We start from the raw sequence: 16,788 nt of genomic DNA, 5'->3' as shown, positions 1-16,788 counted from the left end.
AAGGATACGTTCACACTGGTGTATGTTCCCTCATGCGTGAGAATCGGGCCGATTCTGCTAAATGACGCTCGGCCCAAACTGCGTCAGAGATTGATCCAAGTGTCATCTGAATGTGCTCCGATTCTCGGACGAACTTAATTTCTCCATCTTCTCCATGGTCTCTGTGAGCGTACATCGACATCTGAGTGCAGTCCGATGTTTCACATGCACCCATAGACTTGTATGGGCGAGTGCAATCCGAATCGGCATGAGAAATTTATCACAGATCAGCACTGCCCCATAAGGGAACACTGGGCCGAGTGCTGTCCGATAAAACACCAGATAGCACTCATCCCAGTTATACACTAGTGTGAGCCAGACCTAAGAAGAACTATTCATGGATATTTCCTTTGAAGAAGCTTTTCATCTATTCTTTCTTGGGGAGAAAGTTTCTGAAATTGAAAGAATATAAACTATTTGAGTTAAAAACTGCTGAGCGCTGCTTTTAGGTGAAAAATAAGCAAAAATAATATAACAGAATGTGATCCAAATTAAGGTCTTTTCAAACTCAAGAAGTTCATGGTTAAAGAATGAAAGCACCCAACTGATTTCAAAGAATGCAAAAACAGGGATCCAGATAAAAACAGCATATGTTTGTCTTAGTAAATGTACAAAACACTTAACAAAAGGCGTAGGGGCAACACTCCAACCCAGACAGCTTAAGAACAATGCAGGGGCTTAGAGACTATGACAAAGTGCCATTCTCTCCCCACTGCACAACGCTTTCATTGTAAGCAGGGCCCAGTCTGATGAATCCTCCACACTTGGGGCAATACTGAAGGCTACCGTTAAAGGGGTTGCCCAGGACCTTTTTTTACTATGTGTCTAATAACTGACAGGCATGTAGTGGCTAACAGAGGTAATCATATGCCTGTTAAGGAACACCAGAAATTGGAGTAACGGTATTCCACCAAAGAAGAAATGTAGGAAATAAAATTATAATTTTATTGAGAAGACATAATGAAAACAACATATACATAATTTGCCAAATATAGCAAGTAGCATCGAGGTTTATACAATGGAAGAAAATAGAAGACATGCAAGGAAGCGGCACAATCAACAAGTGTAGTGAGAAAAAGCACTATGAAACCAAAGGAAGGTATACAGGATCATCAGAGATGTGATACCAGTGAAAGTCCCCTTCCAGAGAGTGCAAAGCAAGCTTCAAGTACAAGCCAACTAGTGCTTACCCATGCTAGTGTCCAAACAGGTGCGCTCCTTGCAACCCCTGATGCACATTTTGCGTTTTTGCTTTCTCAAAGAGAAACTCTGACAGGGAACTTTTACTGGTATTAGATGTCTGATGATCCTATATGCCTTCCTTTGGCGTCATTGTGCCGTTTCTCACTACACTTGCTGATTGCGCCGTTTCTCACTACACTTGTTGATTGCGCCATTTCTCACTACCACTTGTTGATTGTGCCGTTTCTCGCTACATTTGCTGATTGTGCCATTTCTCACTACACTTGTTGATTATGCCTTTCTCACTACACTTGTTGATTGTGCCGTTTCTCACTACACTTGTTGACTGTGCCATTTCTCACTACCACTGGTTGATTGTGCCGTTTCTCACTACACTTGTTGACTGTGCCATTTCTCACTACCACTTGTTGATTGTGCCGTTTCTCGCTACATTTGCTGATTGTGCCGTTTCTCACTACACTTGTTGATTGTGCCGTTTCTCGCTACATTTGCTGATTGTGCCATTTCTCACTACACTTGTTGATTATGCCTTTCTCACTACACTTGTTGATTGTGCCATTTCTCACTACACTTGTTGACTGTGCCATTTCTCACTACCACTTGTTGATTGTGCCGTTTCTCGCTACATTTGCTGATTGTGAAGTTTGTCACTACACTTGTTGATTGTGCCACTTTCTTGCGTGTCTTCCATTTTCTTCCATTGTATAAACTTTGATGCGATATTTGACAAGTTGTTATGTATATGTTGTTTTTGTTATGTTTTCTCAGTAAAATGATACATTTTATTTCCTACTTTTGTTCTTTGGTGGTATACAGTTACTCCAATTTCTGGTTTTCCTTCATATGTTTAGGAGTACTCCACCTTCTAGATCAATTGTTCATTTTGTACTAGAGGGAGAATACCATAATGTATTTGGATATATTCTCAGCTTGATTATATACTGCGTGCTTTATGAATTGTGTTCTAAATGATATACCTATTGTACGTGGCGACAACTCAGAGAGGTCACTGCCAGCTATTCAGCTGCTCCACATCAACAGAGTAGCTCCTCTTTTTCCAGGTTGTTCTGTTGACAGTTTGTGACTGCTGACGCCATATGGATTGATAGCCACAGACAGGCAGCGGGGGAGGGTGGGGTTCGCAGGATGTCAATCAGCATGATTTCGACCCTCACGCCCCATAAACAGAGCGGAGGGGACGAGATTGTGATTGTGCCATTTCTCACTACCACCTGTTGATTGTGCCGCTTCTCACTACACTTGTTGATCGCGCCGTTTCTCACTACCACTTGTTGATTGTGCCATTTCTAACTACATTTGTTGATTGTACCATTTCTCACTACACTTGTTGATTGCGCCATTTCTCACTACCACTTGTTGATTGTGCCGTTTCTCACTACACTTGGTGATTGTGCCGTTTCTTACTACACTCGTTGATTATGCCGTTTCTCACTACACTTGTTGATTGTGCCGTTTCTCACTACACTTGTTGATTATGCCGTTTCTCACTACACTTGTTGATTGCGCTGTTTGTCACTACACTTGTTGATTGTGCCTTTTCTCACTAGACTTGTTGATTGTGCCGTTTCTCACTACCACCTGTTGATTGTGCTGTTTCTCACTACACTTGTTGATTGTGCCGTTTCTCACTACCACCTGTTGATTGTGCCGTTTCTCACTACCACCTGTTGATTGTGCCGTTTCTCACTACACTTGTTGATTGTGCCGTTTCTCACTACCACCTGTTGATTGTGCCGTTTCTCACTACACTTGTTGATTGTGCCATTTCTCACTACACTTGTTGATTGTACCGTTTCTCACTACACTTGTTGATTATGCCGTTTCTGACTACACTTGTTGATTGTGCAGATTCTCATTACACTTGTTGACTGTGCCATTTCTCACTACCACTTGTTGATTGTGCCGTTTCTCGCTACATTTGTGCCACTTCCTTGCATGTCTTCCATTTTTTTCCATTATATAAACTTTGACGCGATATTTTATCAGATTATGTATATGTTGTTTTTGTTATGTTTTCTCAGTAAAATGATACATTTTATTTCCTACTTTTGTTCTTTGGTGGTATACAGTTACTCCAATTTCTGGTTTTCCTTCATATGTTTAGGAGTACTCCACCTTCTAGATCAATTGTTCATTTTGTACTAGAGGGAGAATACCATAATGTATTTGGATATATTCTCAGCTTGATTATATACTGCGTGCTTTATGAATTGTGTTCTAAATTATATGCCTATTGTACGTGGCGCCAGCTCAGAGAGGTCACTGCCGGCGATTCAGCTGCTCCACATCAACAGAGTAGCTCCTCTTATTCCAGGTTGTTCTGTTGACAGTTTGTGACTGCTGACACAATATGGATTGATAGCCACAGACAGGCAGCGGGGGAGGGTGGGGTTCGCAGGATGTCAATTACCATGATTTCGACCCTCACGCCCCGTAAACAGAACGGAGGGGACGAGAAGCCGCTGCTCTGTTGACATGACGTCAGCGGAAGAAGCTGAATCTCCAGCAGGAGCAGTATGTAACCACTCTGTGCCATCAGAGTAAAAGAAAACAATAACAGTCCTGGATAACCGCTTTAAGTCTAACGAACTGTTTCTGAATACACAGGTTACTCTGAGTAGTCCTATACACAATTTACAGTAAAACAAATAATACAGACATCAATTTGCCTTTGATTTTCCAAGAGTTAGCATATATTCACCTTGCTGCTGCTGAGCGTCATACATTCGGATTTCAAAGATTGGTGGTCTCTCATTTCTCAGTAGAGTGACTGTTTTTGTGACTTGATCTAAGCGGTAAATGCTACCACTCCTGTATTCAGTCCAGAAGAGGTAGTTACCATAGTGGCAGAGCCCAAAAGCGTGATTCAACTCTGTACCTTCATATACTGCCTAAAAGGGGGGAAAAAAATATAAACCTCCATCTCCAATTCAGAACAGAGTAAAAGAAAAGTGATGGTCAAATAAATTATGATGGCACAATTCTCTCCAACATAAGTAACAAAGAGACTCAGGTAAGGAGTTAATAGCTTTTGCCATCAGGAGTTTAAGAAGACAATTCTTACCTTGCGACTAGTACCATTAAGGTATACCATTTCGATACGGTCATAGAAGGCATCTACCCAGTACAGAATTTTTCTTGGAATGTCAATGCTCAGTCCATTAGGCCAGAGAACAGCCTTAGATGTGACAAAGACGTTGCGGTTAGAGCCATCCATCCAAGCTCTTTCGATCTTTCCACGTTTGCTGTCTTTAGGATCTTCTTCCCAATCAGTCCAGTACATCCACCTTAAAAACATAGATTTAATGAACACTGGATCCACAAATGATCTAAGAAAACAATATCCTATGGCCACATTGGTTCAAGGATTGGGACTCTTTAAAAAGCTCTGTGCTGTGGCCCGACCTTACTGCCAGAAGACCAACATCACTTAAGATGCCAAAAATGAAAGAAATGCACTCCAGACCAAAAAGGATTTTCCAGGCAATGTTGTTGAGATGCCACGCACCCTCCAGATTCAGCAGGATCCGGTCACATGCCGATTAGTATGAGAGTGCTTGTTTTATATGGAGGCTGCTTGCAATGTCAGATCAGTCTCAAGCTGATCCTCCTCTCATTCACTTTGCTACCTGACTGAGTTCTTATCAATCGCTACCTACCTAAGCCTTTGCTGCTGCGCTCTGCATAGGTAGTGATTGACAAGAGCTCAGTCAGTCTAATACACTATGGACTGTGCAGAGCACAGCAATTTATGTATAGCCATCTCCACTGCTGCGCTCTGCACTGTCATATGTACTAAACCGGGATGGGTGCACAGCTGTGCTGTGCAGAAGTGGTAGGGTGGGAGCCTACACTAGAAGAGAAGCAGGAGAACAAAGATGGAGACACCTAAGAAGGAAGGATAGATGCACTGACGTGTAGGTATGGACAAGGAGTATAGAAATAAAACAACAAAAAAAAAATCTTTATAGGTCTTTATTTCAGGATCAGAGAACCACTTAAGTGCACGCAATAAGACTTTACTTATAATAACATAACTATTAATTAACATTAAATAATAGTTAACATTAATAATAACATGACTAATGCAGCACAGCTGGACGGCTTATTAAGCATCTATGAATGTGGTTAAAAAATCCCTTTTCCTTATAAGCGCCTCTCTACTTCATTAGTCTGAATAAGGACAATGCTACATGGTATATTCAAGTTAATAAAACCTTGAGGAAGCAAGTACGGTAAATGTTCACTTAATGCTTGGATCACATCTGTAGTTGAGCTGCTTCTCTATGGCATTCTTCCATACTATCTAGGAAAGTTAGTAGAAATCTCCCCCCAAAATACGCTCTGTATTGTCAGAGGAACACAATGGAACCTCCCATACTGTAATATTATTATTAAAAAAAATGATTGACAGCTTACCCATTCAGTGGATCCACCACGATGGCTCTAGGATGGGTCATCTTGCCCTCTACTAAAGTTTTCCTGGTTTGAGATGCCTTCTCCAAGCGAGCCACACTTATGGTTTTCTTTGGTCCATCATCTGTCCAGTACAGATTGTTTCCCATCCAATCTACAGCAATACCTTCTACGTTGTGGATCCCTTTAAAATGTGAACACATTCAAAACAATATTTAAAAAAATACATCCAATTCATTACTTCTGGGTAAAAAAAAACAAAAAAAAACGCTAAAATGTACTATACAAATGAGTTCTACAGCTATTCCTCCATACAGGAGAGGCAGCAGCTACATACACCGGCGTGTGTGCAACTCGCACTTATATCAGAAACTTGTATCTAAAGCATTGGCGGAAACCGATTATATAATTAGAGTTAAATTATATGTAGGAAATACAAGAACACAAATCATAAATCTAAATGAAAAAAAATGTAAAGCAGTAAATAACAAACATTGTACACAGAGAGAACTCAATGTTGTACCTGCATATAGCCAAGTGGAATACCAACACAATGTACAGCAATATATAGCCGATTTACAGAGAATCGGCAGGATAAGCAAGACGTTTTGCTTTCACTTTTTTTTTTCTTTAAATCATATCATATAATGACCCATAGATCTATGGTAATCTTTAAATTAAATCTGCCAGAAGGATTTTACCCCCAAAATATGTAGCTATTTGAAAGAAAAGCCCAGCAGTACCTTTACATGGCCAGTCCAATCCTCTGTTAGTGAGAAATTTAGTCTGTGAGTTGATATGCAAATGAGGATAAAGAGCTATTTGTAGATCTGAAGCCTCTGTCACTCCAGCTCTATTCCCACCGCCTCTGCCTCCTGCTTGACCAACAGTGTTGTGTGACTTCAGGCAAATCAGCAGTCTGACAAGAAGGAGGCGGTGCTGGGCAGGGAATAGAGCTGGAGTGCCAGAGGCTTCAGATCAATAATTTTTATATCAACTGAAACACCGGTATTGCTGGACTTGTCTTTGAAAGTGCTGTAATATAAATAGTTTGGGGGTGAAATCCTGAAGACAGAGCTCCTTTAACTTGAGACTTTCATTTATCTTCTTCCTTTGCAATTTTCATCAGGACGATGGATTTAAAGTAACTTAGCAATTTTCTGCCATACTACCATAAAGTGGCATCTTATAGCACTTAGAGTCAGAGTAGAATTTCTCCAGCTTCGATGTACAAAGGGCAACACAGCCCAACAACAGCTCCGTGCAATAATAGGGATGACCCATAACAAATGAGCTGTCCCCTGGAGGAGCCACGCACGCAACAATTATCTCCGGCCTCTAATCAAGAAAAATTAACACATGCCACAGACAAATACCCAAACAATGAACAAATTCATAGATGACTAAAGAAAGAAGCAAAACACATGATATAGCGCAATGTGTGAGTAAACCATCAATCCCGCAAAACACTGGGAAGGACAAACAATAGATTATAAATCCACAAACCCACAAAACACAACTCAATATATTGAAGACATGCTCTAGAAATATCTAGGATGGTAAATTTGACCTCTACATACAAAATCCATTTCACGGACTATGGGCCAACGCTAAAACAATTCCATTACCGCTCATGAATCAAGAAAATTACAACTCTGCTGACTAAAGATGGAGCAGTAATATCGGTTATTTTCCAGGCTCTTACAAAAAGAGGAGAAAGTGACAGCGGCAATGTCAGAGAGTCCATGGGTCATCACACCTAGTTAATTAGCTGGAGCCTACCAGGCCGGACAGCTCATGTCACAGGCAGAGAAGAATGCAGAGGCCTCCGGGAATTGGGCGGAGGGAGAGGAGCATTTGGCAGTGAAAGTGGGACAGTTTTTAATTTCTTTGCAGGAATCGGACTTGAAACTCGACAATGCCTAATGAAGACTACTCATACGGAAAGCCCTAATCAGGCAAATTCAAGTGGAAAACTCAAAAAATAGACTTGGCCTCATTCATTGCATTGTAAGGGGGCAGAATGTTAAAGCCTTGCGGCCGTTCTACCACTGACTCCATGTGGAGCACAATCAGTGCAATGCATAAAGTGAGACTGCGGGAAATTAAAAATGGTTTTGGTCATTTTCCTATTCTAGATATTTGGACTTTGCGTGGATACACCACACCTCACCTTCCTGGAGAATGTTTTCACGACCGGTTCCATCAATCTTCTGTCTTCCAATCAGAAAGCTTGTGGTGTCGGCAAAATACATGAACCCGTACTCGGCATGAAAGTCCAGGGCTCGAGGGTTCATCAAGTTCTCAATGGGTATCATGTGCTCATCCGGAATATTAGCTCCCATATCCATCCCTCTGATTATGCCGGGCCGTCCTCGGCCATAAACCAGAAAGAGTTCATGTTCTGGCTCTGAAACAAGAGAGAACGTCTTAACAGTGTTGATGTGTGTACAAAAGTGGTTTCCTCGCACAGGATTAAGTGTCTTTCTGAATAGCCTCCAAGAGCGTAATGCCGGCGTAACGGCAGATATTCATTTATTAATACATTCCGCAAAGGATCTGTCAACAATGAAAATGTTCATTTACTCAAAAATGAAAGAAAGTATTCAACACATACTACATGAACAAATCAACATTTTACTATATTTTTTTAACCCTTTCCCCATATAGTATGTCCTATGCTGGGTGCATGGAGAGAGTTTAAGAACTGAGCCCACACCATACCCAGCAGATACCGGCTGTGTTAGCCAGAAGGCATTCGCTTGTAACAGCAGCAATTGGAGCTAGCTCTGGTCACTGCTGTTTACCCATTCAAATGCCAGAATTTCATGCCATGGCCGACACTGTAGTCCTCCTGTGAAGCTCAGGCTGTAGCTGGGCTTCATAGACGAACGTCATGGTCTCTATATACTGCAATAGCACAGCATTGCAATCTATACCATATGTGAACAAAAGATTGTAGGTTTAAGTCCCCGATCAGGAATAAATAAATAAAAAAAAGTAAAAAAAAATGTGATCCAAATAAATATAAATATATATATATATATATATATATATATATATATATATATATATATATATATATATATATATATATATATATATACACACACACATATATATATATATATATATATGTGTGTGTGTGTGTGAAGGGTGTCATAAAAATCTACAATTCATCCCACAAACAAGATCAAGCCTTCGTATGCCAATGTCAGTAGGAAAATGATGATCGTCGGGTTTCTGCGCCCATTTGCAACGCTTCATTTTATCAGAGGCGACAGAACATCCTCTGCTTACACCAGTGGCGCTGAAGACCAGATCAGATATATCCCCAAGTAAGAGATGCAACCAGCCAGAAACAAGCATTTTCTCATTTGGCCTTGATTGCTGGGCAGGATCACAAAGGGGAAATTATCAGGAACAAATGTTAGTTGGAACGATCATTACCACGTGTAAAAGGGTCTTAATAAACCAATCAATCATTGAAATGTAAGGAGCGAGGGCCCTTTGGCAAGAGCTGACAATCTATGAGGAAACTGGTATTTTGTACAATGGTCCAGCCATACAAAGATAAGTATGGTGTTGCCCACCTCTAGGGAAAATGGTTTTATTTATTTATTTATATTTTTAAATACATGTATTTGAGGTTAAAAAATTATTTTTGCAATTCGGTCAATTTAACTGTTGCACCGTTTTCCTTTTAAAGGCTCCTTGTTTCTTAGCATTTAACTTTGATGTGGTCTGTTAAAAACTCTCTCATTGGACTGTCAGAAAGAGCTTACTGATGGATTCTCAGTTAACCCAGGTAACAATCTGCAATAAACAGTGCAATAGGACAGGCCATAAACGGCAAAAGGAGTAAATATTTTGAATGAAACGCAATTATAAAAACGATTTTAAGCCAAAAATACATGCATTTCAAAGAGAAAAGAAAACTGTTCCCCAAAGATGGACAATCCCTCTAATGAGCAGCTCATCAGGCCAGTATATGTAACCATGAGCAGCGCACTCGAGCATCAGTCATTCCAACAATAAGAAAACCAGAGATTAAGAGATTAAAAACAGGAAATGTTTGAATATCAGAACAGTCATGAACATGTTTAGGAAATGAAAAGTTAAATATGCATGAAAACAAATGTCAATGTCACTGACAGACTAGCAGCCTAAATAGAATGCATCTGCCTTACTTTTGCACGACTTGCCATCACTGCCAAGACTAAACCCGGATCGGCATCGACATGTTCTGGTTTTGTGATTGCTGCCAAGAAGACAAATATCTGAGCATCCTCCAGGCTTCTTGTACTGATCCAGTTCACAGGCGTGGCTCCGGACTGGAAGGAAAGGCAAGAGAAAGTAATCATTGCACTGAGGGATCTGATGATAACACGTACATTACAAGATCTGGTACACAGAACTGCCCCCGTATAGGGACATCACATAATGGCAACAAAAGCCTGGATTACCACAATATATATGAACATTTCAGGTCCAGACCAACACTGATAGCAGTATTATCAAATTATTAACTTGCTTTAATTTGTTAGCATGAAAATAAGCAAGTTTGCAGTTGACTTGCTTTTTATATTTGCTGTCATTCTCCTGCAATGAGAGCTTTTTTCTTTCATACTGTACAGCTGGTTTCCATGGAGCTCAGCAACATGTGCCTGCCCAAAACCAGGCTAGTGTGCACAGTAGTTAAATACTAGGGGGGGGGTTAACTCCTTACATCCCAGTCAGCTCTCACCAGCTCATTGATTTCTATATGAACACCCTACCCCTCCCTTTCACATCCTGTCTAACTGGCAGAGCTTGTGCTGAGCTTTATAGTTCTACTAACACCACAGCTCTGCTGCTCACCAGAACTGTCACTCAAGGAGGAGAGCCTACCCCGCCAGAAACCAGGAAATAAGGAGACTGCCGAGTTGTGTGCTGCTCAAGAGACAACTTGAGAATAACAATTTAAAGGGAATCGGACACCATGAAAATCCAGTCTAATCTGGAGGCACAATGTAACGGAGCAGGTGGAGCTGAGTAAGTTGATATATAATGTTATGATAAAAGTTTTTGCTCATTTAAAGCTCTGCTCTTTCTGGGCTTTTTCAGTGGCTCACAGCCATCTCTTGTATGCATTCTTATGCAAACAGTGCATACACGGATAGGACTGAAAATCCCACAAAGAGCAGAGGTTTAAATGCTTAAAATTGAATCTTTTTTCAGAATAATACTGGGCTCCCCCTGATCTATAACACTTGCAGATTGTACTGCATTTTCTCAGTGACAAAGTTCCCTTTCAAGTGTAACTGTCAAAAAGCATCTCTGTGTACACATGAGAAATAACAGGATTTCTTTCTTTTATATGACTTGCATCCTGTATTACCGTATATAGCAATTTTTCCGCTCTGCAGTATTTAATTACTAGAAGTACTACTAGAACAATGTATAAGATGTAATTAGGTTTCTCAGTGAAGACAGAGATGAAGCTGTTAATAAAAAGAATGTGTTGTCAGAAAATTTACCTATTGGTTAAATCACGTTTCTTTGTTGCTTAAATTAAAAAATTACTATTTTTTTCCTTTTTTTAAATTAATGACAATGATATGAAAACAATGCAATCTTGCATCTCTTTTCACATGGCCACTAGGGTTATTTTACACTCTGAACTTCCTGTTGCTTCAGGAAGAGTTTACAATGGTCTCCTTCTCATCAGAGGCAGGCTTACAATGACCGGTAACACCTCCATACACAGCTGATGACACAGGGTCCAACAGTCACAATAGGAGATCTGACAACTGACCATGTTACCCTTTCCTTCACAATAACCTTTGCTAATCATTATCAGAGGCTTCAATAGAAATTATAGGGTCAGAGTCTGCTCATTGTGGCTAATGTGCATGTGCAATTCTTGAAACAGCTGTCTGCTAAAACCCCTGAAACGCTTACATAAGTATCACATCTTTTTTAATGCATTCCGCATTTTTTGTGCACATGCTGCGCTTTTTTCCACGGCGGAATTGCATTCCGGAAAAAAACGCAGCATGTTCTTTCTTTGAGCGGAATCACGGCGATTCCGCACATACAGGAATGCATTGATCCGCTTACTTTCCGCATGTGACTATGCCCACCATGCAGGAAGTAAGCGGATCATGTGCGGTTGGTACCCAGGGTGGAGGAGAGGAGACTCTCCTCCAGGCCCTGGGAACCATATACCTGGAAAAAAAAAAAAGAATTAAAATAAAAAATCATGATATTCTCACCTTCCGGAGTCCCCAGCAGTCTTCCGACTCTTCGCGATGCTCCCGTTCCCAGTAATGCCTTGCGACAATGATCTGTGATGAAGTAGCGGTCTCGCTATTTTTAACATTATATCTTTTTACTATTGATGCTGCATAGGCAGCATCAATAGTAAATAGTTGTTCACACTTGTCAAACACTATGTTTGACAAGTGTGACCAACCTGTCAATCAATTTCCCAAGCGATGCTACAGATCGCTTAGAAAACGCTAGCATTCTGCAAGCTAATTATGCTTGTAAAACTCTAGTGTTTAGTGGGAATACGCATGCCAATTCTGCATGGAAGTTGCAGAATTGCCACAGAAATTTCCGCAGCAATTCTGCAACGTGTGCACATAGCCTTACAATGTTAGTCTGCAACATTTTCTAGAGAATTTAAGCTGTTCTGCAGTATCCGGTATGGTCATTAAAGATTTAATGTCGCTGACCTGTGTGGGTGCCCGTGTGCCAGGTCCCCTCCGATCTTATATAGAATCTTTTCTAAATTAATATGAAAGTAAGTATGTGAAAAGCTTTGATTGAGGAAATAAGAAATTTAAAAATATTTTATATTTTAATTTTGAAGGTGGTGTTGGTTCATTGCTACTCACTCTACAGATCTTACAGAAGTGTTGGCTGCGATAATGTTAATCTATTGTCATAAGCCAACGTAATATGCCTAACCTGCACTTTAATGAGAAAGTGAGGGCGAAGGTAAGAACAACCAGGCAGCATTAAAATTCCTATATGCAAATTATGTGCATTCGATACACTCTGCTCCTCACTAGAAAGTGTCTAGGGTGTGACTTAAAAGGACCCTTAGAAAGTATTAGAAGCTGTTCTTATCAATCTCCTAATACCCTCTTTAATGGTGCCTTAAATGCTAAAGTTCTAGGTTTACTTGTCCCTGTCTCGTTCTTTCTGTAGCTCTCATTCCCCGGAATAGAGCAAAGCTGACAGTGCCATGAGATGAGAGCTGCAGATGCAGAGGGTTTTGTAATGACACAAAGCACCGCTCTACTTCCTGCAATCACAAAAGATACCAGCAGTCAGATCAGTGAGGAGAACAGAGCTGTGTGTCGTTACATGTCTCACACAGAGAAAGCCAGCTCCGATATTCTCTGGAGGGAGTTTTCTTTTTTCTTTTCCCCATGCATTATGCTGTCTGCTGCACATGATTGGTTAACGTCATGCAGGAGAAAAAGTCTAGGCCACCAGTGAGAATGTCTGGCAACATTGGTTGATCTAAGAGAAAATTAGAATCTAAACTTTAAAAGCCAATATCAGAGACGAGAAATTTAAGAAAAAAAAATATAAGTTTTACTCAGTTCTTTGTCCACTATTCCATGATGTGGCCAGCTTACCGTGCTTAAAGAGAACCTGTCACCAGGTGTCTCCCATATAAAGTACGGCCAGCGCCTGTGAGCCTTATGTGACAGCATACTAGAATGCTATCTACAATGTTCCCTCCATAAAACAAAAAAATATTTTTTATTATACCCACCTATGGGGCGGTCCAGTCCAATGGGCGTCGCTGGTCTTGATCCGGTGCCTCCTCTCTTTTTGTCTTTTTGCTTCGTGTGGATGACGAGTTCTATGAGAACACTGTATAGATGACGTTGTACGAGTCATCCACACGGAAGAGATGAGGCGCCCGATCAAGACCAGTGACGCTCATTGGACTGGACCATAGGTGGGTATAATAAAAGGTATTTTTGGTTTTATGGAGAGCGTATTGGGGACATATATAAAGCATTCTGGAATACTGTCACACAGGGCTTACAGGTACGGCCCTATTTTATATGAAAAAAAACGTGTTGACAGGTTCCCTTTAAACTGGTGAAAGATCCTCTCTAAAACATGAGTAATAAATCTTCCCTACATTATATACCATAGGAAGTGAGCATGTCTGTCTACAATGAGAGAGTTACTGGATTATATACAGGGGTTGGACAAAATAATGGAAACACCTGGAAACATCAACAAAAGTTAGTTTAATATGGTGTAGATCCACCTTTTGCGGTGATTACAGCCTCAGTTTTCCGAGGTATGGATTCATACAAGGTGTGAATTGTTTCCAAAGGAATTTTGGCCCATTCTGCAGTTAAAACACCCTCCAGTTCTTTGAGCCACGATGGCAGCGGAAATCGACATCTAACTTGAATCTCTAAAATCGACCATAAATGCTCAATGATGTTGAGGTCTCGGGATTGTGGGGGCCAGACGAGATGCTCAACTTCATTAGAATGTTCCTCGTGCCATGCTTTAACGATTCTAAGAACTGGTACATTATCATCTTGAAAGATGGCGTTCCCCTCCGGGAACAGTGCTTGAACCATTGGATGCACTTTGTCGCCCAAAATGCCTTAATAATCTCGGCTGTTAACTCTTCCATGAAGGGATATCATTGGCCCGGCGGATCTCCACGAAATAGCACCCCAGATCATCACAGAACCTCCACCATGTTTTACGGTTGGGAGAAGGCAGTCTGGATGGAATGCTTCTTTCGGCTGTCTCCAAACGTACACTCAGCCGGAGGTCGGAAATAGGGTAAACGATGATTCGTCTGAGAATATCACGTTTCCACTGCTCGAGGGACCAATTCTGGAGGTTTCCACACCACTCTAAACACGCTTGGAAACATTTGTCATTGAGAGCAGCGATTTTCTAATTGCAGCTCTTCCGTGGAATCCAGATTTGTGCAGCTCCTGACGAACAGTTTTCGTGGAAACTGGGATCTGTAGGTGTTCATTGAGCTCAGCAGTGATTTCCGGAGCCGTGGTCTTGTGATCCTCTCTCACAATTCGCTTTAGAGTCCGATGGTCTCTCTCAGTCAACTTTGACTTTCGGCCAGACCTGTGCTTTGCTGCGGACGTTTTTCCTTCTCTTTCAAACACAGTCATTACTTTGGAGACAGTACCTCTTGACACGCCAAGCATTCGGGCACTTTCTGTTACACTAGCTCCTGCCATACGAGCACCAACAATTTGGCCTCTTTGAAAATCCGAGAGGTCTGCCATTGGTATCAGGTTCTCATCAATGTTCTTACAATTATGCAAAACAAACAGTTAATTTACATACACATATCATAACACAAATAATCAACTACAAAACATTACCATATGTCACAGTTTGCATGTGTATCACATGTTCGAAGATTATGATGCCAAAACGTTAGGCGTTTCCATTATTTTGTCCAACCCCTGTATAAACACACACACACACACACACACACACACACACACACACACATTACATATACATCATATATCCTACTGACACCATAGAGAATATACCCAATAATATAAAAAGAACCAAACATAATATATACCACATATGCACAAGCAGGAGCACGCAGGGTTAGGGTAAAAGGCAGCAAAATCAAGTTGGCTGAGCAGTTATGCATAGGTCCACCCAAAAGAGCACCGCTGCAGCTACCGTAGATCAGATTGTGCCTCCCATGTTACAAGATGAACTTGCTACAGATCTTCTGGAGCTGCCCAAAGATCAAACCTCTTTGGAGAAGGGTCTCACAGATCTTAAGTAAGCTCCTCAATAAAAACGGTGTGCTTACTCCTCAAATCGCACTCCTTTCCATCGGATTGGAGGATACAGACCGTCTATGAGACGCTTTTAGACATACCTTAATGGTAGTTAAAAACTCTATAGTTTCCTGCTGGAAGAAACCAAATACTCCGAAACTCTCTGACATGATGGAAAAACTCTATGTACATAATTCCTTAGATCTTAGGTTCGCCATTAACAACAACTGTCGCATGAAGATGGGAGGCACCGGACCCGGATCGTGACACCCATCGGACCCGGACCACCCTGGGACCGCCCCTGGGTGAGTATAATCTAACCTCTTTTTCTTATCTTTCAGGTTACATCAGGGGCTTATCTACAGCATTACAGAATGCTGTAGATAAGCCCATGAAGGCAGTGGCCTTAGCTTATAGGCAAAAAATGGGGTGACAGATTCCCTTTAACCAAGTTATATAGCCCTCCCACCCCTCTTATCTTTTTCCCCTTTTTGGTGTTTTCTCACTTCCCCCATTATATTAAAATTTAATATGTTTGAAAAACAAGATGAACTTGCATTCCCTGGGAAAGTACTTAGCATCATATAACAGAATAAGGAATATAAATATGTAAAAGCCCGAATAATATCTGAACAACCACGGTAATCTGTTTACTGGATACAATCTACCGCCTGAAAACCGTTTAACAACATTTGCCAGCATCCAAATTCTGGAAAACTGTCAACTTCATAAATAATGTACATGAAAGTAACAGAAAAGTATTTCCTAGCAAACTGCACATTAACTACAGAACTGCAGCCCTGTTTCATAATTTGCGTTTTTAAGTCACGTTCCTGTTTTTGTCTCTTTTGGTATCAAAATAGCTCAAATACATGAATGTTGCGCAAAGGCAAAACTGGGCTTTCTTCCAGTCTTGAACTGTTTTTGTGACTTTTGGCAACAATTGTCACCAAAATACTGGTGTTCAGAAATACACACACAGGTGGGGATTGGAGTGAAGATGGAACAATTTTTTAAACTTAAAAAAAAGACGATGATGAAAGTGCAAGACACACAAAACTAGACAAAAAACACGCACAAAGGCCCTGATGAATCGGGGCCTACAACCAGTAAAAGACACTAATAGGAAAGGCCTTATTCTGTTCCCTTCAGCTTTATCACGGGGCAGGTCATATTGTAGGTCACACAATACAATCACATGTCACAGCTTGATGCTACGCAAAGGTCAGGGAATAAAAGTAAACCACTATCGAGATAAACCACTTGTATTCACACTACAGACTTTTGACATAAG

General features: G+C 40.9%; 1 protein-coding gene across 1 annotated transcript in view; it reads right to left on the bottom strand.

Moving 5' to 3' along the window:
• LRP1 (LDL receptor related protein 1) overlaps positions 1-16,788 on the bottom strand; it is a 379,537-nt gene that overhangs the window by 172,984 nt on the left and 189,765 nt on the right. The window contains exons 10-14 of the mRNA XM_077297715.1: positions 9,870-10,013; positions 7,853-8,089; positions 5,683-5,863; positions 4,328-4,550; positions 3,965-4,154 (exon numbers count right to left, since the gene is read on the bottom strand). Coding sequence (XP_077153830.1) covers positions 3,965-4,154; positions 4,328-4,550; positions 5,683-5,863; positions 7,853-8,089; positions 9,870-10,013 — 975 coding nt within the window. The remainder of the gene's footprint in view (positions 1-3,964; positions 4,155-4,327; positions 4,551-5,682; positions 5,864-7,852; positions 8,090-9,869; positions 10,014-16,788) is intronic.

Source organism: Ranitomeya variabilis, chromosome 3 (assembly GCF_051348905.1).
Source record: "Ranitomeya variabilis isolate aRanVar5 chromosome 3, aRanVar5.hap1, whole genome shotgun sequence".
NCBI classification, from domain to species: Eukaryota; Metazoa; Chordata; class Amphibia; order Anura; family Dendrobatidae; genus Ranitomeya; species Ranitomeya variabilis.
Note: the sequence above shows the minus strand (reverse complement) of the source record. Positions and strands in the feature narration are given on the sequence as shown.